Consider the following 26453-nt stretch of genomic DNA (forward strand, 5'->3'; position numbering starts at 1 on the left):
CACCCAGGTCTCCCACGTGGATGGCAAGGGCTGGAGCACTTGAGCCATCACCGCTGCCTGGAAGCTGGATGGAAAGCAGAAGTGCCAGGGCTCGGACTAGCACTGCGGTAAGTAATGCAGGCCTCAGGTGGCTTACCCTGCTGTAAGGTAATGTAATATAGCACAACAGCCATCCCTCATCTTGCTATTTTTTTAATTTGATACTTGGAATTTTCAAATTACATATGTAGCATACATTATTGGAGAAGCATACAGCTCTACTGGGAATGCATACAGATTCCAAAATTTTACCCTCATCCAAATATTACATAGGTTTCCCATGAAAGCTAAGACTAGGGAAATGCTACCTCGATTATAATGTGGAGATTTTGCCAGCATTTAGAGCATGTGCCCTTGCTTCCAAAAAAACACTCGCACGCTGAGTTCAAAGTTCAAGTTCCACTCTAGGGATCCAGTTGTGATCTGAAGGCAAAACATAAAACTCCTGAAGTGACACAGTCTGGTGACAACACTTTCTCTCTCAGCAGCGTTCTGTGTCCCACAAGTGGAAATCCACAGGCCTTGTGGGAAGCTCAACACATGTCCAACAACATCACAGAGACAGCTCACAAGCTGAAACCACAGAAGCACTGTTAACAAAGCAGTGAAATTTTGCTTCAGGAAGAGATGCCATGTACTTTTAAATGATTCCAAAGAGCGAAGAAAGAGTCCCAAAGCATGCAAATTACAGTTCTCTCTCCAGCACAAAGATTTTCACTCTGGAACATGCAGGGCATACTAAAACCAGAAACGACACCTTCTGCCTCCAACTTCGAGGCTCAGATAATTACGAACGTGTGGTTCACCGATGTAAATATTGGGCAAGGTATCTGAAAGCTTTGTGGAGTGACACTTGGTCACATAAGGCAGTCCTGGGTATTGCATGACACTTATCAGCCCTACTCTCTACCCCAAAATTATGCATACAGGGGACCTGACCCTTTCCACACCCCCTAAATGGTGTCCCACAAACCATCAACTTTGAACATTACCACCTCAGCCTTTCTTTTCTTTACTCATTTGATACTTAGGTCCCATTCAAGGATGATCAAGACCCAGCACTCTGTCTGTAAGCCAGTTCACCTGTTTCGCTGCAGGCTGTGGCTGCCGTCAATGAGACAGTTACCCTGAGGATCAAATGAGCTGTCCCAAGTTGCATGCTGGCTTGCTTAGTGCCTAGTGCATATTAAATATTCCATAAATGATGACTTTATTAGTTTTTTTTTTTTCTTACATAGATGACTTGTTTCTTCAAGCTATACTTTTTCTGAAGCAAAGCAAAGCATCTTGGAGCTCTTTGTATCATCATCAATAAAATTTTGGTGGTTCATGTCTTTTGTCTTCTTTCTCTGGTCTGTCCCGACTTTTTCTGAAAATATTCACAAATAGTAGGCCAAGTCCAAGAATGAAGCCAAGAATTGTGATTCTAATGGAAACTTTCCTTTTGCCATTATGGAAACCACTGGAACCTGCCAAGCACAGGGATGGCCACCAAGCAAACCATCAGCATGCATCTGCTCTTGGAAAACCTGGGTTACAGTAGTGGATAAATAATACTAAAGTAAACTCCACTTTCTAGGATTAGACATATCTAGAGGGGCCGGTGCTGCGGTGCAGTGGGTTAATGCCCTGGCCTGAAGCGCCGGCATCCCATATGAGCACCAGTTCTCATCCCGGCTGCTCCACTTCCGATCCAGCTCTCTGCTATGGCCTGGGAAAGCAGTAGAAGATGGCCCAAGTCCTTGGGCCCCTGCACCCATGTGGGAGACATGGAAGAAGCTCCTTGCTCCTGGCTCCTTGCTCCTGGCTGCTTCACCTGGGGAGTGAACCAGCGGATGGAAGACCTCTCTCTCTGTGTCTCTACCTCTCTCTGTAACTCTTTCAAATAAATAAAATAAATATTTTAAAAAAATTTTTAAAAGACATATCTAGAAACACATGCTCTCATTGAGCCAATACTATTTTAGGGTTTTCAAGATTCTCCCTGAAGAATATAACCTCTAATCTAGCTATGTGGAATGGAGCAGTTACACCAGATGACTAGCGTCCCTCCAGGACCAACACTATGTAATGTTTACGGAGCGTATTATGTGCCAGTCACTGTGCTAGGAAGGTACTTCTTGTAAGGATTACCTCGTTGATCACTCCCAGCAATCCTCTCAGAGGGCTGATTGTTATTATGCTAACTTTACAAAGGGTCAGGTGTCCTGCTCAGGTCACACTGGAGACAAGCAATGGAGCTGCTGTCAGGTCAGATGTCCATTTGCCTCCAAAGACCAGGCTCAAGTGCTTTGCTCCAGGTTCACTGAGACTCCCGCTCTTGAAATTGACTCAAGTAGCCTGAGTTAATTAATGCTGCAAAGCTTATTATCATGTTCTATGGGAAGGAATTTGAATTTCGAAATTTTTGGAACATTAACCATTGCTAGCAACAAATGTCTTGTTATCTACATACTTGGGCACTGTATACCCGCTACTAAGAATCACTGTTCTTGGAGATCCTAAATTCACCACTTATACAATTTAAATTAGGAAACAGTTGTGGCAATAAAGGTTCAGGAACTAATCCTATCTCCAACTTCTGTATCTTAAGGCAAAAAAATACAAAAGGGCATTGCTTTGTGATTCTAGCTCTTTATCTTACTCTAGTCAATGTTCTCCCAGCCAGATTTCAAAACTAATTCTAAGGACACTATCCAACAACAACAAAGATATGGGGCAGGTGATTGGCCTCGCAGTTACAGATGCTGCTTGGGATGCTATATCCCATATCAGAGGGCCTGGGTTTGAGTTCTGGCTCCACTCCCGATTCTAGCTTCCTGCTAATGTGCACACCGAGAGACAGCAAGTGACAGCTCAAGTGGTTGGGTCCCTGCCACTCATGTGGGAATTGAGATCCCAGCTGGTGGCTTTAGCTTAGCCCAGCACTGACTGTTGTGGGCATTTGGGAGTGAATTACTGGATGGGAGATCTTTTTGTTTGTCCATCTTTCTCTGTCATTCAACACCAACACACACATACACACATACACACACACACAAATAAACCAAACTCCCCACTTAAAAAAAAAAAAACTTTTTAGAAAAAAGAAAAATACATATAGACTAGGAAAAAGCCTGGTTTTTGAAATGTATCCCAAGGGGAAAAACATCAACAGTAGAGAATAAATATTGTCAACAGAAAATTAAGTGTTAGATTTTTCCATTTAAAAGTTACCTTGTAACTTTACACCAGGCTGGTTTTAAATGAAGCAAAAGTTTTCTCTTCCTCCACAAATACACTTGAAGCTCACTTTATATATTTCAAAGGCAAGACATTTGCAGCTTAGAGATAAGAGCAATGCACAAATTTAAAACATGCTGCTATGGGGGGCTGTTTGTTTAGCCTAGCAGTGAAGACTCCCACATCCCATCCGAGAGTATCTGGGTCTGACACCCAGCTCTGGTTCCTGACTTCACCTCCTGCTATGCAGCCCCTGGGAGGCACTGGTGCTGGCTCACGTGGTTCGCTTCCTGCCATCCACGTGAGAGACCTGGATTGAGTTTCTGGCTCCTGGTTGTGGCCCTGGCCCACCCCTGGCCACTGTACGCAGTTCAGGTTGAACTAGCACATTAAAGTGCTCTCTCGCTCTCTTTCAAATAAGATCTGCACATGGCACCTGCAGCAGTCTGCAGATGCCTGGGAAGCCCAGCAGAGACAATGAGAAGGACCACATGGCCATCCCAACAGACAACCTTAATGGGGACTATTTCTACCACTAAACTTTGGGATGCTTCGTTATGCAGGATTACGGTGGCAATGGGTAAACCATTACACTAATTATATCTGCAACAACCAAATGAGATGGCAGCAGGGCCGCTGGAGTTACAGCTGAATTGATCCAGGGGACGCATGCTGTGTTGCGAGGCTCCTGCTGTGGGGGAGTCAACATTTCCCGAGAGTCTGATGCCCTCCTTGGGGCTGGGGAAGGGGGGTCCTGATCAATGTCAGCTGCACCTTCCCCCATGCCTGCTGACCGCTCATCCACAGCACACCACCACTTACACCGTGCACATTCAAGTATGCTGTGGCAGAGCCCGTTTGAGGTCAGATAAGCAGCGTTGTTTCTACGAGGGAAAAAATGGGAAACAATTAAACACCCATCAACAAGAAACCCATTCAGCAAATACCATATCCACACAGCGGCGCTTACTTCAAAGGGAGGATGCTTTATAATTACATGAAGATCTTTACTAAATATTATTCAACAAAAAAACCCAGATCTTTCCTAAAACAGCACGATGAACATATATGCAGGCATTCCTACAGATGATTGCTAACTTTTCTGTTTGCAAATTGTATTAAGAAGATGAGAGGACGGCAGTGTGTGCAGTGTCATTTTTAATTTTTTTTTTTTTTTGACAGGCAGAGTGGACAGTGAGAGAGACAGAGAGACAGAGAGAAAGGTCTTCCTTTGCCGTTGGTTCACCCTCCAATGGCCGCCACGGCCGGCACACCACGCTGATCCGATGGCAGGAGCCAGGTACTTCTCCTGGTCTCCCATGGGGTGCAGGGCCCAAGCACTTGGGCCATCCTCCACTGCACTCCCTGGCCACAGCAGAGAGCTGGCCTGGAAGAGGGGCGACCGGGACAGAATCTGGCACCCTGACCGGGACTAGAACCCGGTGTGCCAGCGCCGCAAGGCGGAGGATTAGCCTAGTGAGCCGCGGCACCGGCCCAGTGTCATTTTTAAAATACGGTTTAAAATCTTCTTATGTTTAAGAAAAGCCACAGATTAAGAAGACCACACCAAACATACAGCCTATTATTATAAAGAAAGTACTCCAGTAACCGCCACCCAGGTCAGAAATTACACTTTGCTGGTGACTCCAGAAGGCCCTCTGTGTATTTCTTCTCCTCAGGAAGCTATGGTAATCACTTCTTTGCATTTCCTTATGCTTGTACTACCCAAGGATACTGCTCTCATCAGTGGTAGGAGTTAGCTATTTTTCCAAATTTGCTATGTCTTTGAATTACTCTATGCTCTTCGCCCATCCTTTTGTTTTCCAACAGTTTATTCACAGAAGAGCCTGAATCTTCTGAGCTATGCTGCCTCCACAGTACGGGTTTTGCTGGGGCTACGTTTAACAGGTTGCTGCAACCTCTGAATTTCCCAGAAATGGGCAGCTGGATTTAGAGACCTGCACAGACTGAGATCCAGCTGCTTTGATGGAGGATGCCGCAAGAAGCGTTCACTCGTGTTTAGTGTTAGCGGCCACGGTTCCTCAATGCCTTGTTCCATTAAATCCACGGAAGCTGGAAAATGCTGATATTTAAATATTCCCATTTCCTTTTCACTTATCAGTGGAAGAATTCTAGGAGATGCTTCCCCGAGTCTACTACTTGGTTACCCAATGGTACAGTTCGTGTAAGACAAGCAGGAAAAGTACTTGGTTTCATTTGAACTCTTCTAAGATAGTGAATTGGTGTTCCAGTTACCTCGGAGGCTAACGGACAATTCCCCCACATCAAGTCCTCACGGATTTAAGCAAATTTGCAATTCTTACTTGCTGGCCAGTAAGAGCCTCTTCAAGTTGGCTCCTGGGTCTGTTTGTCATGCCCTAATAATCTTTGATGGCTTCCTTGCTATCTGCTAACTTGCGATGTCACGCATTCATCTTACATTTCTCCAAAAATTCCTTGGGAAGAACTCCTAAGAGACGTTTTGCCTCCACTGACTTCTTGCATATTTAAGTCTATGTTCTTCATCCTGAAGGTCAGCTATGCTGGATATAAAAAATCTTGGCTCACGTTTTCTTTCCTTAAATACACTCTTCCATTTTCTCATTTTCTTTTGGTATAAAGCGTTTCTGTCAAAAGCCTATAGCAATCTAATTATTTGCTACTGTTTTTCTTTTTGTCTAGATGCCTAAATGCCTTTTTTTTTTTAAAGATTTATTTATTTCAAAGAGTTACACAGAGAAAGGAGAGGCAGAGAGAGTGAGGTTTCCTATCCGTTGGTTCACACCCCAATTGGCCGCAACAGCAGGAGCTGTGCCAATCTAAAGCCAGGAGCTTCTTCCAGGTCTCCCACGCAGGTGCAGGGCCCAAGTACCTGGGCAAACTTCTTCTGCTTTCCCAGGCCATAGCAGAGAGCTGGACTGAAAGTGGAGCAGCCGGACTTGAACCAGCACCCATATGGGATAACGGCACTGCAGGTGGCGGCATTACCCGCTACACTACAGAGCTGGCCCCTTTTATTTTACTTTTTTTTTTTTTTTTTTTTTTTTTGACAGGTAGAGTTAGACAGTGAGAGAGAGAGAGACAGAGAGAAAGGTCTTCCTTCCGTTGGTTCACTTCCCAAATGACCACTACAGCCAGAGCTATGCCAATCTGATGCCAGGAGCCAGGTGCTTCCTCCTGGTCTCCCATGGGGTGCAGGGCCCAAGCACTTGGGCCATCCTCCACTGCACTCCCAGGCCACAGCAGAGAGCTGGACTGGAAGAGGAGCAACTGGGACTAGAACCCGGCACCCATATGGGATGCCAGCGCTGCAGGAGGAGGATTAAACTAGTGCGCCACAGTGCTGGCCCCTATTTTACCTTTTTAAAATCCATCTGCTTTACTAGAATATCTTATTGTAAGTTGAAATTCTAAAATCTGTGATTTTCTCTTTCAAAATATAATTTCATAAATTTTTTTCAGGAAAGTTTTCTTGAACTACAGTATGTGTACCATTCCCTTCCTTTGGTTTTCTGCCCCTATTACCTATATGTTGAAACTGCTTTGTGTATCTTCAATATTTTGCCAACTTTCCCCCCAAATATTATATTTCTTTCTTTCATCCTCTATTTCTGTAGGAAAACATATGTGCTAATATATTCCTCTGAGATTTATTTCTAAAGGATTTTAAAATTTTCTAGTTTCTCTTCAGTTCTGTAACCTCATCCTCGAGTTTTTCTAATTCAGATTTGTGCTGTTCTGGTATGTCGTGTAAAATTTTGTAACGACCTCTTATTTTTTTGAAATAGCATTACAGTTTTAATCTTTTTATTTCTTTTAAACAGCATATATTTCTGCCATGTTTTCATTATCCATAGGGACATTACTCTCTTATTCTGTTATTTTTAAATACAAGTTTGCATGAGATCTAATATTGTTAGTGTTCTGTGCTGGTATAAAATTTCATATATATGGGGCCGGCGCCGTGGCGCAGTAGGTTAATCCTCCCCCTGTGGTGCCGGCATCCCATATAGGTGCAGTTCTAGTCCCAGCTGCTCCTCTTCCAATCCAGCTCTCTGCTGTGGCCTGGGAAATCAGTAGAAGATGGCCCGCGTGCCTGGGCCCCTGCACCTGCATGGGAGATCAGGAAGAAGCACCTGGCTCCTGGTTTCGGATCGGCGCAGCTATGGCCTTAGCAGCCATTAGGGGAGTGAACCAACGGAAGGAAGACCTTTCTCTCTGCTTCTCCCTCTCACTGTCTGTAACTCTACCTCTCAAATAAATAAATAAAAAAAAAACCCTGTGGGACTGAAAAATATATGTAAGATGCATCTCAATAGATGCCTAGATAGACAGATACACACATATCGAGGACACTATTAAAAATTTCATATATATCATTCAAATAAGCTATTGAAGGTCTCTCTACTATGCCCGAGGGCAGGGACTGGGTTGTGTCATTCACTGACCTAGTCCTAGAACTTGGAACCTGGTAGATGTTCATAAGCAGTCGCTAAAGGAATGAATGGGCAAGTTTCCCAGTCACTGCCCACATACATCTGAGATCTCTGCGTCAAGGAAACCTCTGGGGTAGAAGGAGCTGGCAGAGCTGAGTTCTACTGAGGGAGCCTGGGGCTGGAGTTGGTGGAGAAGACGGCAAGCACCCATGTGCTCTCCGTGCTGTATCTGACAGGAAACACTTGACTAGGACTTCTCCAGGTGCGAGGAAGGGATTTAAAAAGCAAAGAACCCTTCTGAAAGAGCTTGGCGCTGCACGGAGAGCCTGCAATTCACGGAACAAGGACGGTATCTGTTCATCAAATCTACTCTCGCAAACACCCCAGATACACAACCGAGAAATGCTGGTGGCAGCGATTCAAACGCTCCAAACAGAAGGGTTCCAAACAGGCATGAGAGGAGGCCTTCGTGTATCAGAACATGAGACGAGCGGTCCCGGCAAGCAGATGGTCGGCTCTCGCTTCTTTTTCTTTAAACGAGATAATTAAAGGAAACTACAGAGCAAGGATCTTGTTCAACTGGCCAAGGAAAATAATTTCCTCTGAAGCAGAACATATCAGGTTCTTTTTGAAAAATATTTTTATTTATTTATTTAAAGGCAGACTGGCGGAGGGAGAGGGAGAGGCTGAGAGAGATCCTTCCATCCACTGGTTCACTCCCCAAATGCACACAACAGCAGGGTTGGGCCAGGTTGAAGCCAGGAGCCAGGAACTCCATCCAAGCCTCTCAACTGGAAGGCAGGAAGGCGAGCACTTGGGCCATCCTCTGCTGCTTCCCAGGCACATTAGTAGGAAACCAGATTGGAAACGGAGGTGGGCGCCCCAAGTGGCGGCTTCACCGGGTGGGCTAGGATGCTAGACCCAGAGCGAGTGAGCTTTTCAATAAAGGATTTCAAGAGTTCTTCAGGCGCTCACAGGTCATCTGGTAAGGCCTGCTCCGGAGTGGAGAGCCATTTCCAGGGCGGCAGGCTCCACGTGGCAGATTCCACGTGGCAGGCTCTATCAGCAGGGGTGTGGGGAAGGCTCAGGGGAGCATGGCCTTGCTAGAAGAAGCTCAAGTGGGGAGTCAGGACACCTGGGATCCGGCCTCTGAAGAACCCAGGTCACTCTGTCGCCTGTGAGCTTTTCTCAGCGGAACCCCTTCTTCATTCCTCCATCATGTCTTGGTAGTGAGAACGAGTAGAGATGCTGAGAAAGATCTCTGTGTAACAGAGTACAGGTGCAAAGTGGCTGCTTTACAATGTAATTTTGTTTAAATAGTTCCATTGCCAGATATACAAGCAACACCGCACAGTCCTGTTGTGAACTAAACATCGAGGGAGGGAGACTGGGCATCCAGGTGGTGTTGAAGCCAACAAAATAAACAAAACTAAGTCTATTTCTGTTCCCCTTCAAGCTCTAAGACATTTCTGCAGGAAGGGAGAGGTAGTTAATAGTACTCGGAGCGCTAAGGCAACTCGAAGATTCCATGCCAGGTTCCTGACTGAGAGAGACGGAGGTAGGAGCCAGAGCTCCTGGATGACCTTGGCCAGGATCCATCTAGAAAGGGCACTGCCCCAACAATCACCACTTCTGGCTGACTTACCAGGCCTGAGTTTCCTGTTGGGGCCCACTGCATGGTCCGAATTCTACTGGAGGCACGCTTGGCCAGACAGCCAAGGTGATCGGTTGAGTTATGTCAAAGGTCATTTGACATGATGCTGAGGCAGCTAAGGAAACCCATGGGCTCGGTGAGCAGCAAGTGGGATTCACCCAGTTAATACTTAGTCCCGCTGGAGACCCCTCCACACTGTGATCGTCCTTTAATCCCAGTTTCCAAGCAAACAGGTCTTTCCTGTAAACACCGAGACTCCCCATTGTTCCGTTTCACTATGTTTAAACTCCTCCATCATGAATCCTGTTTTCACAACATTGCACATTTTTTACGATTAATCGTTCATGTCATTATTGATAATAAATACATGGAGTGAGCAGACATCAGGGCCTCTGCCTGCCTCCACCTTTGGGAGCAGACAGAGTGCCCCTGGTTTTCCCCACATTGAAGCCTCCAATCTGAGTCTGCTTCCTTCATCTGTGCGACACCGGCCCGTCCATCTTTCGGGGATTCGCACAGAAGGACACGGACTTGTGGCCAGGCTGAGAATCCTGCATGACACCAGGCCACTCAAAGGCAGCAGAGCACAGGCTCCAAGCACGGCGCAGGGTGGAAGCGTGGAAGCCTTAGTCCTCAGTCTGTTCCACTGCCTCCGCCAGCAAGCAGAAAGATGGATGCAGCCGAGGAAAGGCAGGCCCCAGAGACTCGCTGCAGGGTTCACCGACCATTCACCTGCTGGTTCCAGAAGCTTCCTTTCGTGAAAAGGATTATTTATTTATTTGAAAAGCTGAGCAAGAGCAAGAGTGACCTTCTACCCTCAAGTTCACTCCCCAAATGACTGCCACAGCCCAGCCTGCGTCAGGCCAAAGCCAGGAGGCCCAAACTCCATCCGGGTCTCCCACGTGGGTATCAGGTGGCCCAAACTCTTGGGCCATCTGCTGCTGCTTTCCCAGGCGCATTAGCAGGGAGCTGGATGGTAAGCAGAGCAGCCAGGACTAGAACCAGGGCTTTGACTTGGGATGCTGATGACCCAAACAGTGGCTTAACCCACTGTGGCACAGCGCCAGCCCCAGATGAAGGTATGTTAAGAAGAAATTAGGAGAGGCCAACTGTGTAGTGTAGTGGGTAAAGCCGCCGCCTGCAGTGCCGGCATCCCATATGGGCACTGGTTCAAATCCTGGCTGCTCCACTTCCAATCCAGCTCCTTGCTAATGTGCCTGGGAAAGCAGTGGAAGATGGCCCAAGTCCTTGGGACCCTGCACCCACATGGGAGACCCAGAAGAAGCTCCAGGCTCCTGGCTTCAGATAGGCCCAGCTCCAGCCATTATGGCCATATGGAGAGTGAACCAGTGTATTGAAAACCTCTCTCTGTCTGTCTCTCTGTTCAAATAAATAAATACATCTTTTTTTTTCTTTTTTTTTTTTAAACAAAAGAAGAAGTTCGGAACAAAAGAAGAACTTCTCTTCGGCCGCGTCACAGCAGCAGTGTGCAGCTCTACTGCTGGTCTGCCTCCTGCCTTCCCCTGGATCTCTTCCATTCTCCCCACGCTCTCGAAATCCTGACATATGTAATGTCACTTCCTTAGTCCCTGTCTATGAAAACCAAATCCATTGAGAAATGACGGGGAAATCCCATCGGCACACAAGGTACACAGAGATCAAGCAGGCTCTCTCCACGCAGGGGCTTGGAAGGCACGTGGCAGTTTCCTAATGCTGATCCTGCCACTGACTGTGAGCAGGCACCAGGAGAAAACTCGACTAACCATCTCCCGCAATGCCTGATCCATTCCCACCCCTACTCGATGGATGGGCTAACAGGCAGCAAGACACTGAATCATTGCTCAAGGACATGGACTACAGCAGATGGTGAGGCTATGTTGCGTTAAACCTCTCTGAACTTCAGAGCTCTCATCTCAGAAGTAAAACCCTTGGGGCGTGCATTGTGGTACAGCAATTTAAGCTGCTGCCTGTGATGCTGGCTTCCCCTATCAGAGCACCACATCAAATCCTGGCCGTTCCACTTCCCATCCAGGCCCCTGCTAAGGCACCTGGGAAAGCAGATGGAATATAGCACTTTGTCTCTGTGTAACCCTGCCATTCAGATGAATAAAATAGATCTTAAAACACTAGGGCCCGATGTTGTGGCACAGCAAGGTAGGCTGCCGCCTGCAGTGCCAGCATCCCACGTGGGCACCGGCTTGCATCCTGGCTGTCCCACTTCCAACCCAGCTCCCTACTAATGTACCTGGGAAAGCAGGGGGGATGGCCCAAGTGGTTGGGCCCTTGCACTCACTTGGGAGGCCTGGATCAAGTTCCTGGCTCTTGCTTGGCCCAGCCCCGGCTATTGCAGCCATTTGGAGAGTGAACCAGTGGATGAAAGACTTCTTTCTCTCTGTCTCTCCCTCTCTCTAACTCTTCCAAATTAAATTTTTTTCAAAAGTAAAAACCCAATGTCCCTCACATGGCTACTCCGCAAATGCAACAAGCATACATGAAGCAATTTAACACAAAGCTTAGATTTATTTCTTCTCCCTCCTAGCATTTCTGAGACTTTCCAAGGTACAATCCGGAAGTTTTCAGTTAGGTGAGAACAGGGCGATCTGAGAAGTGCATGGCAGTCTTTCAGCCATGTCTCACTGATGTATCATAACAGCGCTCAAAGCATCACCAACCCCACTGCAGAGGAGGGAGAGGGAGCCCAGACACTGTGCTGGTGACGGAGCCAGGACTGAAACCCAGTACAGCAGACAGCTTTCCCGGCTTGAAGGGGTAAGGGCTTTGAGGGCAGTCGTCTGGATCCCTTCCTCGTCCCCACGCCAAGCACGGCGCACAGCTCTGCTAACTCCACACACAGCATGGGCTTCTGTGCCGTGCCAGGGCTCCCCCTCCCAGAGGAATCAAGATCGAAAACCATTGTCACAGAGCAAACAGGGGCAGTCACACTTACTAACTGCACAATTAGCACCTGTTCTAAGGCAAGATAATAAAAAAGAGGAGGGAGGGAGAGGAAGCGAATGGACAGAGAGAGGCAAACACCCCAGCCTGCAGAAACTGTAACGTAACAGGAGCCAAACTGCAAAGTCCGCTCTCTCATCTACTTCCGGGCTTTTTCCAGGTCTCCTGCAGCCACCTGCTGCTGTCCCTTCTCGGCCCTCCAGCGGGGGCTGCACTCAGCGCAGAAGACACAGCTGGCCAGGGCTGCCATGCTCGGCCTGGACCCATCAGCTGCAGCCGCCTGGAGTACAGGGCGCTGCTCTCAACACAGGATGCAGCCTCCCAAAGAAACAGCAAGGTCCTGTGTCTCCAGCCACAGTTGGCCTTGCCCGTCAGCACTTAGGCAGAAGTCAAAGACCACGGCCATGGAAGCTGGAGCAAAGGTGTTCCCCGAATGCAAGTGCACACGCACCCCTCCTTCTGCTCTCCTGGATGCACGCTGGGCGCAGGACAAGCCACAGCAGAATCCTGAGCGTCTCCATCACAAGCTGGCCCCAACCCCCTGAGACCCACTGTGGGCTGACGCCAGCCTCCCATAGCTGTGCCACAGAGGAAAAGGGCTCTGTAAGAACAGCCCGTTACTCTCCCAAGGAATCCCTCAGCTTCCCTAATCCAGGGAGGGGGGCATCCGAGCGGCTTCCCAGGCATCTCCACTCTGTCTGTCTCCTGCCTCCATGACCAGCTTGAGACCTGTTACCATCTGTCTGTCCTCCCAAGCCCCTAACTCAGAATTCTCCTCCCTTTATTTCCCAGGTCACTGCCAAGGCCAGGCTTCAGGACCTCTCCTGGAGCCCACAATCAACTTCTCATTGATCCCCAGCACCTGCCCCTGGTGCACCTGCGCACTCCTACAGATTCACTTTCCTAGGAGAATCCAACACCTTTATCTCCACCATCACTCGCACGCTCCAGACCTCTGCCAGCTGGGACTTTGGCCCAGACCCCTGCGTGTGAACTCCATGTCCACGGTTCCCCAAGAGTGTTTCTCTGGGCAAGTCACCGAACCTCAGTCTGCACCCCTGTAAAATGGAGCTAACGAGGAGGGCATCCACACTCCAGCCTTGTGGGAATGACACATTGCGGGAATGCTTCATTGGAGTGGAAAGCACTCCAACTGTTGCAGCTACATAGCGCGCGTCTGTAAGGGTTAACTGCCACTGTCGCCAGCATCATCAATAGTTTAAGAGCTCCCATGTGGTAAGCAACAAAGTAAAAATGATCCCACTCCACCCATAGGCTCAGACCCTCCACGTCTCAGCATACTGACTGGACGCGCCCCAACCCGCTCCTGATCCGCCTGGACGTAACCACCCTCCAGCACCTGATTCCACAGGGCCAGCAGCCCCACCGAAGCCAGCGCGTGCTCTTCCACCCACTCCGCTTGGGCTGCCTCCCGCCAGTGCCCACCGGAGCCTCCCCAGCTCTGGGGACGAGTTGGAGCCCTCATCCCACCTGAGCACTGCCACCCGGGACTCCAGCGGGAGGCAGCGATGAAGCCGGCACGCCTCGCCGGGTCACAGGGCCCGTCCCCACCTGACCGAGGACCACTTCCGGCTGGGAAGTCTGGCAGGTAGCAGGGGCGGGCGCCGTACGAAGCTCCTGGAGGTGCCACAGCGCTTCTGGTGGCTTTGGAACAATCTCATAACCAAGGAGGGGGCGTGCTGGGTACCTACACCTGTTTTTGTTCCTTCAACGGCTGAAATGGTTTGAGGTCTGAAGTTCGCAGGCTATAGAGAAAAACAGATTCCTGCCAGGGGATGTCCCGAATCCCTTTCTCCTTACAATCTGATGACCTGATTACTTAGAGTCCTTTGTTCGAGTAGACCAGAGGAGAATTCTCATTCCGCACCTTCGGTCATCTCCACGGTACGTATCACAGATCCTTTCCTACCTCCCAGGGGAAAACAATCCCTGCAAATGTGACATCCAAAGCCCAAGACAGACAGAAGAAAATCCAAATTACTTCGCCCTACCCCTCAACTCAGCAAGTGGAATTCCAGGATAAAGTTTTTTTTCTCCACAAATGTACAGAACCAGTCCTCGCATTTCTTAAAATCACCAGCTTAGCACTTAGCCACAAGGAATTTGAAAAGAGGCAGGAAGTTTAATAATACCATTACCCTGAAATCCTAGAGAGTCGGCTGGCGCTTCCCATTTTCAAGAAATCGAACTGTTTACGCTATCACCTCTAGTCCTGCTGGTTCCTATAAAGCCATAAATACACACAATGCAGCTCACCGGGAAACCGGCTAAGATGATCATAAAAACGGCTATAAGGAAGATAATAACGCCTGTGAAGAATGAAAGCCCTACTGTACTCGCTGTTGCGAGTTCACTTATTTTGAAAATTACATTTCTAAGGCCACAACTCATCACTTGCAACTGTGACCAACTTTTAATTCAAGTTAGAAGTTTCTTCTCAGAGCCTGTTTCCACACGGGGGAAAAGGTCACACTGAATGTCAAGGACATTTATGAGGCTATCACAGCAGATGGGAAAGGCTCCCACCCCTCTGTCTTCACATGGGCTGCCTGTAGCACTGAGTCAGCTCTGAGGATCAGAAAGCCCGAGAGTGGCTACGGCAAACAAGAAGGTGCTGGAACACCCAGGGCTGCTACTGTTGGCTCAGCAGCAACAACATCATCAGGGCAGCTTGTGTTCGTGCTTACTGTCTCATGGTGACAGGATGGCTGCTGCATATCTAACCATCTCATCAGCATTCAAGACAGAAAAAAGAGGGAAAAGCAAGGAACTAACAGTGACAAGGCTCATGTGTCCGTTTCATCAGAACAATAGATAATCCTTTCCCAGAAAACCCTCCCTCCTCTCTCCTCCCAGTTAACTCATTCTTGGGTCTAGTAGCCAGAATGAGATCACAGGGCCATATTCAGTACAAGGAGTCCTGGGACAGCGGGGCTCAGGATGGTACGTAGGCCTGCAGACCACCACGATCCGCTGTTCACTGTTGATCCTCATGCCTCCCGGAAGCACATCCAGGCGCTGTCGGGAACACTGGGGCAGGAGAGGGGTGGTGAGTGGGTAACTGCCTGCTTTCGAGTCTCCAGCATGGGAGAAGGAAGTCACGTGATGAACAGAGAAGATAATCTCAGTGTTTCCCACGCTTTCTGCTCCCCGTATCGTTTCCACCCTCTATAAAGTAGTATCTGAAAAATCCCAATGCCCGTAAGAACACACAGACAAAAATGCTGCAGTCTTAAATTCATGAGCTCGGACTTTCCTCCCTCTCCACAGACAGCTCTCAACTGGCAGTCAAGGGGCTACGGGCCTTGTCGCCGGGAAGCCCCGCCACAACCTGAACAGTACCGAGTTTTCCCCGAGACAGGTTCCCTGTTCCCTGGGCAGAAAGGCACGGCAGCTCCACCTCTGACTTCTCAGGCACTGAGGCAGCGGGAAGCGTCCTAGGTGCACTATCTCACGCTGCTTTCCCCTTGCTCTTGTCTCCTGCCCTGGCCCTTCTGCATCAAACAGGTGCACCCACTTAGCACCCTGGGTCTCCCTTCACACCACGCCACCCCCCTACTGGGCCTTCCCTGGCTTCCCTTGCTACTCTGAGGACACATCCTGAACCCCAAGGCCCGCAAGTCTGACTTGCTTCCCCAACATCGCCCTCGACCCCATCCCACCATGCTCAGTACGCCCAGGCCCTGGCCCCTTCCCGCGCCTTAGCACCCCCCGAGCCCCCAGCCTGGCATGAGCTTCCCTCGGTTCGTCACTGGCTGGGCTTCCCCCCATGCTGCAGACAGTAGCTGAAACATCGCTTCTCCAGTGAGCTCATCCTGGGTCTCCGCGAGCCACGTGGGCCCTGTCCAGAACCGCACACCCCACCACGCATTCCTCCGCGGTCTGCACACAACCCACGATGACCAACACAGCTGGGAGGATTTTTACCCAAAGCTCCACGGCAGTGGAGACCTTTCCCAACCTCACTGCTTCACTCTCAGTGCCCCGCACATCCTGCTTCCACGGCTGGCTCGAAGTCACTTTGTATCCCTGACTCTTCCAGGGGGTCACCAAACGGACACTGCATCCCCAGGACCCTCCCCGCTGCAGGTGGGACCTTGGATCTCCCTCCCTGTCCCACAACATCCATCCTCGTCACCCCGTCTCTTCTATACCCAAATAGGCACACGGTGGTTAAGAGCACAGACCCTGGAGTCAGGTGGCCTGGGTTCAATGCCAACTCCGACACTTTGAAAGGCAGAGTTACAGAGCGATAGAGGTGAGAGGGAGAGGGAGAGGGAGAGGGGGAGAGGGGGAGAGAAAGAGAGAGAGAGAGAGAGAGAGAGAGAGAGAGAGAGAGAGAGAGACACCTTCTGTCTACTAGTTCCCTCCTCCAGACGGCCCCAACGGCCAGGGCTGGGCCAGGCCAAGGCCAGGAGCTTCACCTGGGCTTCCCACATGGGTTTGGAGACCCAAGGACTTGGGCCATCCTCTGCTACTTTCCAAGGCACATTAGCAGGGAGCTGGATGGGAAGCGGAGCAGCCAGGACTCGAGCCAGCATCCATACGGGATGCCGGCACTGCAGGCGGCAGCTTAACCCAGTGTGCCACAATGGTGGCCTGCACCTTTTCTCTCAAACAGGAAATGAGGAAGCCCCTTTAAACGAGACCGAGTGTAAGGAATGGTGACCTCAAAATCAAACAGTTTCTGTCTCCTGATCTTCAGAAACAACAGGAAATCCTCTCTGCCCAACCAAGCCCCAGTCCCGAGCACAGGATGGCAGAAGGTCAGCATGTGTTTCTAGAGTCTGCGGGGCCATGCTGGCTGTATGGGCATCAGGTTCCAAACACGCAATACGTAGCTGCAGCTCCCTGAGGGTTTTCCTGCAACCTGGAAGATGAGGATCAACTTTCCCCGGAACTGGACACTCCTGGGGAAGAGCCGGCGGGGAGAAAACAAGCAGATTCCCACGGATGTGAGTACCTTCCATAGTCAAAGGGCAGAAACTGACGGAGAAGCACAGGTAGCCCTTTAACAGTGCACTTGCTGTAGAATATTCCATACTGTGCTCCTGCCATTTTCTATTTCTTAATATATATTCATAACAGAAAGGTCTAGAAAGTCCAGAGGCTAATAACCGACTGACCTGTTCCGTGACTCTGAAATGCATCAGCTCATTCCCTTCTGGATTCTATCAGTTTCATTTTGCAAGGATTTCCGTGACCTTCATTCAGGTCATCAGAGTTCACCGCCCCCGGGAACAATTTCAGGTTTGCACAGATGAGCAAGTGTCCAGGAACTTTGCAAAAATACGCTGATTTCTTTGCTTTCAAAACTGCCCCATAAAGTTGCCTACTGTCCTCTCTCCCTACCAAGGCTGCACAGAGAAGTCTCGGGGTCTTCGGGTCTCCAAGTGTGGCGAGGGGGGTTTCCTCCCTGCCACCCCTTAGCAGGAGGTGCTGGGGCCACCTCCCCAAGGACACCTCAATCTTGTCCCATTCCAGGTCAAAGCCTGGCCTCAGACGCAGAAGGGCCCATTTCCAATCGGTCCCATCTTCCACACTGTCTTCCTCTGACGGAAGAGAAGAGGCAGTTCAGGAAATCCTGCCATCGTCAAAGTACTGGGCACGAAGGGACTCGCCGCACTCTAGAACAGACACAGTGAGCCAGAGAGCGAGCCTATGGAAGGGGAACAGGAAGTCACCGTGCTCCCCTCCAAGGGCTACTGGGCCACCACTTCCAAATCTCATTCTGCAGAAAATCAGACTTGACGCGAGGTGCCCAGTTCCTCCCCCGAGGACATGTTATGGGGCTTCTCACCCCTGCTCTCCCCATTTGTCCCCGCTGACGAACAAGATGGATCCAGAACATCAAACAACAAGGAGACTTTTTTTTTTTTTTTTTTTTGGTACAGCAAAGCAAGATTCCAAGTTTCTACTCAGTGGATGTGAAGTATAGAGGAAGTTCTTAAAGAATGCAAAGTGACAAAGAAGGGATTTTAATTTAGACTATCACAATTTAACTCCTCTCTTCAGAGAAAGATTAATATAGAGGAGTAACCTTTATTAGGGTTAGTATCAAGATAGAGCCTTATGTACTAGACATATGGAGAAGCACAATATTGATGAGTACTTAGAATACAGCGGCGGCAGGCCTAAGACACCCCCTTTCACAGCCTGGGTCCCAATGCGAAGCAGAAATCTAGGCCCATGTGTTGCCTCTGACACAGGGACAGGAAGTGTGTTCTGTTACTGTGGATTCGTTCTGAGAGGAGGAGCGTGGTGGGGGCAAGAGGCGTGGAGTCACCACAGAGACCCCAGGAGCCGGGTGAAAGCAGGTCAGAGGGGAGCAGCCCACAGACTCGTTTATTTCAGCTGGTACAGTAGCTTAAACAGCCAAGGCGGCCAATCTGGTCAAAGTGCGGTCTATGCCCTAACCAATCACAGCCTGTTGCCATGCAGTTTCTGAAGCCATCCAATCACATTCTGCTGGCAGGCAGGCTCCGTTGCCATGTGGTTTCCAATGCCATCCAATCACAGCCTGTTGCCAGGCAGTTTCTGTTGCCAGCGGCCATCTTGGCATAGCCTTCTCATTCCACCAGAGTTCTACGAGTAAAGTGGCCATGGATGGCACTGCCTCTCATGACGCAACAAAAGTGTGGTGCACGGCACCCCAGCAGAAGAACCCCAGGACTGAATTCATGTTTGTCTGACACCTACTATGTTTAAGGTCCTGGGGAAACGAGGGATTGCAATCGGGTGGCTCAAGGGTCCGCAGAGCCTTCCATCAGCCCGTGTGGATGAGGCTCCAGCAGTACACGAGCGCTGAGCTGACAGGGAAGGGCTCCGGTTCCGAACACGAAGAAAGGGGTAACTACCCACTTTCTAAATACAAAGGAAAAGTCAAAGTTGCAAGCAGTAAATCCCTGGGCTGGAACTGAAGAAAGCCAAAGCCAGGGAGAAAAAGCTGGGGCTTTGAGATTGAGAAGGGCATTGAAACGTGACATGACCCTCATGTCCAGGGGTTAAGCTTCTGCAAGTCTGCAGAGGAGAAGGGGCCACATCTTGCCGAGAAGGAACCTAGATCTTAGGATGGCTCCCACATGGATGCAGGGCAGCCAATTCCACAACGCCCCTGTGGCAACAGGTCCCCAGGCTGGGAAGAGTGCACACCCAGGGCCAGGAGCACTGATGCCCATGGGGCACAAACTGAAGTGAACGAGAAACTGCCCTGCACTTTCAAAGTCCTAGGCGCCCAGAAATCTCGCCAAACCCTCACTGAAGAGGCCTGCATACCCCAAACCAGGAAACAGTGCACCAGAAAAGAGAGCCAATGCAAATGCAAAGTCTGTACCCAAGAGCCAGACGCAGTAGGAGAATCTAAAAAAGACTTCAAAATGCATTTAAATGATTGAAAAAGCAAAAACAGAACAGTATGAAAGGATGGCAGGTGAATTAGACAAAATCTACTAGAAATTGCAAAAGTGAAGGAAGATATAAATATATCTTTCACTGAAATGAAAATTTTAGTATACACAAGATCAATATATAACACTCAATACTACTTCCATCTGCTAGCCATGAATAATCGAAAAAAAGCAGTTAAAATTTAATTCCATTTATAATAGTACCGAAAAAATACAATATTTAGGAGTAAATTTAACAGAAGTGTAAGATTTGTACACTGAAAACTACAAAACATCATTAAAAGAAATTAAAGAAGACAAAAATAAGTGGAAGGACTACATCATTATGTTGAGAATGCTTGAAAGTAAGTGTTAGCCTAGTGCGTAAAACACCCACACTCCACATCAGAGTACCTGGGTTCAACTCCCAGCTCTGGCTTTTGACTTGTTTCCTGCCAGTATGGACCTTGAGAGGCAGCAGTGATGGCTCAGGGAATTAGGTTTCTGCCACCCTCATGAGAGACTTGGATTGAGTTTCCAGCTGCAGCCCACAGCCCTGGCCCCAGCCACTGTGGGCATCTGAGAAATAAACCAGCAAATAGGAACATGTACTCTCTGTGTCTCTCTCTCTGTTTGCCTCTGTAAAAAAAATAATAGCAATACTTTCATCAGTGATCTAGAAATATAACATTATTCCCATCAAAATCCATTTGGATTCTTCACAGAAATTGACAGGCTTATTGTAAGATGGGAAAGAATAATCTTTGCAAAGAATACTGCTAGGACAGCTACATACCCACATGTAAAACGGCAAAGTTAGACAATTACCTAAATATGAGAGTGAGGTATATAATATGCCCAGGAAAAAACACAGAGGTACAACTCCAAGACCTCGCTTAGAGCAATGTTTCGTTAGATGTAACATTAAAAGCAAAAGCAATCAAAAAAAAACTAGACAAACTGGACTTTACAAAAATTAAAAACTTGTATGTGGGAAGAGAGCAAAATCCACAGAGTGGGAAAGTTCTGCATATAATATATGATGGAAGCCTAGTACACAGAATATCATATAAAGATTGCTTAAACAATAGAAAAAATGATAACTCACTTTTAAAGTGAGCAAATGATTTGAATAACTTTTTTGCCAAAGGAAATATACAAGTGGGGGTGGGAGCTGGGTGCGGCAGCTAAGTTGTTGTTCGGGACGCCAACAGCCGGTACTGGAGTGCCTGGTTCAGGTCCTGGCTCCTCCTCTTCCCACCCAGCTTCTTGCTGAAGCCCACCCTGTGAGGCAGCAGGTGGTGATGGTCTGAGGACTCAATGGGGAACTTTAATTACAGGCTAGAAACAGTCACAGAGCGAACTCATGAATTGGAAGACAACTTGGGCAGAGACTGTAATGACTTAGCTGGGGTTTGACACAACAGGAGTGGGGGATTTGTCAACAAAACAGAATCCTGGAAATCAGAGCCTCTTTATGGCTTCCTTTGGCCATTTCTTCTTAGTCCCATCAGGTAACGAGTAGCCCACCACGGTAGGTACCTGGCATAGCAATTCAGACATGGATTGCTTGTGTGGCTGTTTGTTGGAACTAGGATTCCGTAAATAAATGCAGTAATTGTGTGTGTGTGCGTGCGTGCGCTCACATGTGCACAAGTGCGTTAGTGCCTATAACAGCAAATAGTTGCTGGTAAACAGAAAAGGAACAAGTTCTGGTTGAGAAAAGGGAGATGTGATAGGCTGAAGAGTGCGCCCGTCCTTCAAAGAAATTAACATGCCAACCTCACCGCTGAATGCCACCTTACCCAGGCACCAACGGCATTCTGCAGATGTGGTTAAGCCGAACTCCTGAGACAGGCGATCTCTGGGTGGCCTGGGCCACACCTGCTACCACAGTTACCTTCATAACAACAGGGGCAGAGGGAGGCTTGTCCACAGAGGAGGAGAAGGCAAGGCGAGCCAAGGCTGGGGGTGGGGTCTGCTTTGAAGACAGAGAAAGGGCAAGACAGGCAGCTCGCAGGCTGAAAACTCCAAGGCTGTGGCTCCTCGTGCAGAGCCTCCAGAAGGAAGCTACCGCGCCGGCTTCCAAAAGTATAAGGGAATACATTGGGATTTAAGTCACAAAATCCGCAACAATTCGTTAGAACAGCCATAGGAAGCAAAACAGGAAGCAGGAAGCAGAGCAGTAGTAAGGGAGATTCTGCAAGTCAGAAATAAAAGAAACGAAGTCTGGAACCACCCCTGGGTTTGCAGAGGACGATAAGGAGGGACAGTAAGGGAGATGACAGACTCAGTGGGCACGAACTACAGGGGCTGTTACCCTGAGCACAACTGAAATACAGCTCCATGTACGTTAGAAAACAGGATTCAGTGCCACCACGCACGCGTCAGCTCTGCAGGCCGGGGTCTGGAGACTACTGCAACGGGTCCGGACACCTACAGCCCAGGGATGGGAGTGGAAGCACAGGCAGGCTGAGGAATGGGTGGCTATAAACAATGATGCACAAGGACACAGTCCTATTAGCAATTCCCAGAATGCTTTAAAAATGCCAGTTTTAATGCAGGCACAAATAGCTGCATGGAAACTTTGGAGAGCCCGAGCCACAGGCTTCTAATTTTGGCGCTCAATGGATGCCGTTCTACATTCCACCGAAGAACAGCATCCTGGCCTTGAAAGGCAGCACAATGATCCCAAAACAGCAAGAAAGCGAAGGAAAATTCCAGGTTGACATCTGAGCCTCCGAAACAACCCAGAGCACACCCGGATGTCCTGCCACCCTTGACCGAAGGCTGGGACCACACTTAGCGGCACCATCATAAACACAACCATAAATTCCTGTGTCCAGGGACCAGTGTGGCCCTGTGCCCACACAGACCTGACACAGAGGTGCTGAGTCTTTTAGCTTTTATTTATTATTTTTCTTTTTTGCCATACACAGGAGGGGACAGAGCGGCCGAGGCCAAATCTTCCGACTGCTAAGGCGGCCGCTGCAGAAGCCGGCAGCAGGCTTCACCAAGCAGACCTGGCAGGCTAATCGGGAGGCAGAGAGGGAGGCAGGAAGAAGGCAAAAGAAGCCACAGGAACTCAACGGCAGTGTGAATGTGCCGGCCTAGGGATCAGGGACACTGGACACGATCAGAGTGGAAACCTCAGACAGCGAGAACCACTCTGGAGTTCCAGGCAAGCGTGGCTCGCACAGCGAGCTTGGTGGACTTGGGAACAGGCGGCCTCGCTCTCCCGCCCACCTGAAGAAGGCACAAGGACCACATCCAGCAATACGGGTGAGCAACGTGTTTCTCCACAGGACCACACAAATCTTAGACTTTGAACGTCAGGAGATGGAGCAGAGACTACGCAGGCAGGTGCATACCACATAAAACCCTCCATCCGCTCCTATGCAAAAAGACAGGGGCTGGATTTGGGCCACCAACATTAGTTTGCCAAACTCTGGTCTGCACGCAAGTGTGAACCTTCATTCTGATGATGTTCACAGAGACAGTCGCTAATTTCCGAGTAAAACAGCAACGCCCTTGGAGATATTAAAGGCCCACGGGAAGGACCCCAGCACTGCAGGCTTCATGCTGGTCCCTGGTCAGACTCCCACTTCTGTTGTGGCAACCCTTCCCATCACTAGTGACATGTCCCTGCTCGTGGCCCTATGGTATAAGGATGGTTCTAACGTCTCTGGGAGGAAAAAAACCTGACAGCACAAGGGAGTAAGACTTCCAGGCGGCTACAAACAGGACCATGGGAAGGAGAGAGACGCACAAGCATGGTGGGGAATGAGCCCTCCGAGCCCCATGGTCTAAGGCCACAATTCTAGGGAGTTCCAAAGGGAAGTAGCAAAGATGAACAAATAGCTGCACAGCTGGCTCAAGGCTCCAAAAATACATCTGGGACAAAGTGTCCTTTATACCCATCGAAGGAGCTCCGGTATGGGCAGTACTCACATCTCTCCTAGGTTAACCAGGGACAGAGGTGAATGGGACCAGGCTGCAGTGTTGGGAGCCACCAGACGCCACCTCTGAGTGAAGGGAAGAGCCCTCTTCGTGGGAAAATACCCAACAGTCGGAGCCGGAGACCCACTAAACAAAGACACAGACGGCGGACCCCCTGGCTGAGTCCCAGAATGTTATTTATTTCAAATGAATTTAATGTTTTAAATTAAAACAGTTGTTACCCACTGGGAAATGTTTTCAATTGATTTCAAATGTTATATATTGTGATGAAAAAAAGAAAGCTTAAAATAAAAAGCCTGTGAATGGATGGATGCATTGAAACAGAAAAAGGAGATGCTGGCTTGCAGACACTCAGGTCTCCTTAGGGCCCCTTGATTATAAAAATCCTAATTTAGATAACATTGCTCACCATTCAAAATCGAAAACTTAGCCTAGGGCGTAGCAGTCTCTGGCATTTCTAAACCTTCTCATATAAATCTTATAAACCTTCAGCAGCTCAGTAGCCCGTGAGATTCTACAAGCCGTGAGATTACAGAGACAGAGAGAGAGAGAGAGAGAGAGCAAGCGAGCAAGCGAGCACACAGTTGCATACATACATGACCCGCCTGCACGAGAGTGAGCCTCCGGGTGCCGCCTGCCCATAGCGACAGTCAGCACATTAGGCAGGGCCCTCGGCGGTCCCCCAGAACTCAGGAAAGACTGACAGGTTTAGCTGTAGTACAGGGAGACAAAGAAAAAAAGATAGAAACAAAACGGAGACTTAGGATAATGACTGTATTTTTTCATTAAAATGCTAATGATGACCACACATTTCCAGCTAACCACGTGCATGAATTATTCATAGTCACATGTGGGATGAGGCCTCCCTCTCACTGCCGAGAGGTCAAGCGTGTGCTGACGATCAGCATGTGGCCCTCGGGGTGAGAGTGGCAGGGTCCCCAGGCTGTGCACCCGTGCATCAGCGATGGCCCCCCAAGGCCACCCAGGGTGAGAGTGGCAGGGTCCCCAGGCACTGCACGCCTGCCCATCAACAATGGCCCCCTAACACCACCCAGGGTAAGAGTGGCAGGGTCCCTAGGTGCTTGAGCATCTGTCCATCAGGGATGGTCCCCCAACACCACCCACACTTCCCCAACACTTCTCCATCCCAGAGCTTCCTTAGCATCATGGAGCACCTCCAGCCTGGCTCTGTCCTGACCACTGAACCAATATGCGGTCAGCACTCTAAAAGCTTGGAAGGGAAAAAGAAAATTTTCTGTACCGGAGAGGCCAGATATCAAACTGAAGTTAAAAGACACATTGGCAGGGCTGGCATCATGGCACAACAGGTTAAGCCGCCACCTGCAGCGCCGGCATCCCATATGGGTGCTGTTTCGAGTCGCAGCTGTTCCAGTTACGATCCAACTCCCTGCTAATGCCTCTGGGAAAGCAGCAGAGGATGGCCCACGTGCTTGGGCCTCTGCACTCATGCGGGAGACCTGGAAGAAGCTTCTGCCTCTGGCCTGGTCCAGCCCTGGCCATTGTGGCCATTTGGGGAGTGAAACAGTGGACAGAAGATCAATCAATCTCTCTCTCTCTCTCTCTCTCTCTCTCTCATGGCCATCTGGGGAGTGAAATAGCAGATGGAAGATCCCTCTCCCTCTCTCTCTGTAATTCTACCTTTCAAAAAAATAATTTTTTAAAAAATACCTTTTTGTTGAAGTCTAACATACATACAGAAAAATGGATAGCTCAATGAATTTTCTTATACTAAATACACTAAATAAAAAAACAGAACATTCTCACCTCCATATACTCCCTTCTACAGATAACTCCTGTGCAGAGATTACAAATGAATTTTATCATTTTTGAGGACATCAATTCGATCTGCTATCATTATTGATATTTCATTTAAAAAAGATACACAGAACACTTACATGATACGCCAAGCACCACACCAGGCACCCTGTGCTACAAAGGTGAGTAAGGCACCACCCCTACATCTAAGGAAAGCCAAGTCCAGGGGCCACGAGACACCAGCTGGCCACCCTGCAGCAGTGGAATGACTGAGATTCACCTCGAGCAGAGGCACCCAGTCCAAAATGCAGTGGCCAGGGAGGCCTTCCAAAAAAACCTGATGCCGTGCAGTCCCTATTAGGCAGAGATGTGGGTGGGCGACAGAGCACTGGAACAGGCAGAGGGGAGAAACCGCCTGGTGTAGTCCAGGGTTCTCGGCTACCCTCTGGGGCAAGGCCTGCAGTGGAGGCCGTGGAAGAAGCCAGGACCCAGTCTGCAACCATGGACACACATCAATGACTGCTGGCTTCCTCCTGCCTGCAGACCCCAATGGATGGGTCAGATCTGGGTCTCGGATGCCTAGCTCTCCCCAATGGATGTGAAAGGGGGCAGCGTGGAGGCAGGGGGACCGGTTCGGCCAGTTTGATTGTTAGAATCATTCAGAATGGTGAGGAACTGTGGAGATGGCTGGGGAAAGAAAGAGAAGAGCTAGCACCCTGGGAACACCCAGAAGGTAAAAGCAGAACAACTTAATTGCCGACCACACACGGCCAGACCAGGAGTTTAGTGTGAGGTGCTAGACACCGAGGTATGCTGGCTTCCGAGGGCAACACACAGATTATTTCTTACGACAAAGCTCAGGAAGAAGCCTGGGCAAAAGGGAAAGGCACATGGAGGGGCAGCAGAGGCTGCGGCCATGGGTGACATCACCAAGGGCACAAGGGCGGACAGCACAAGTGCTCGGGGAACACAACCAAGGGCAGAACGGGCAGGCGGACAGATGGA

The 26453-nt window shown here is 49.2% G+C and overlaps 1 protein-coding gene across 22 annotated transcripts in view; it reads right to left on the reverse strand.

Moving 5' to 3' along the window:
* The window catches only part of APBB2 (amyloid beta precursor protein binding family B member 2), a 397255-nt gene that overhangs the window by 168543 nt on the left and 202259 nt on the right, over nt 1–26453 (reverse strand). For 9 of the 22 annotated variants that reach the window (XM_070068136.1, XM_051830952.2, XM_051830951.2 and 6 more), the window contains one exon: nt 24269–24384. The exons of the other annotated variants lie outside the window; for them this stretch is intronic. In XM_070068136.1, coding sequence (XP_069924237.1) covers nt 24269–24314 — 46 coding nt within the window. In that variant the 5' untranslated portion in view covers nt 24315–24384. The remainder of the gene's footprint in view (nt 1–24268; nt 24385–26453) is intronic. 22 annotated transcript variants of the gene reach the window in all.

The sequence above is a fragment of the Oryctolagus cuniculus genome, chromosome 2 (assembly GCF_964237555.1).
Source record: "Oryctolagus cuniculus chromosome 2, mOryCun1.1, whole genome shotgun sequence".
NCBI lineage: Eukaryota > Metazoa > Chordata > Mammalia > Lagomorpha > Leporidae > Oryctolagus > Oryctolagus cuniculus.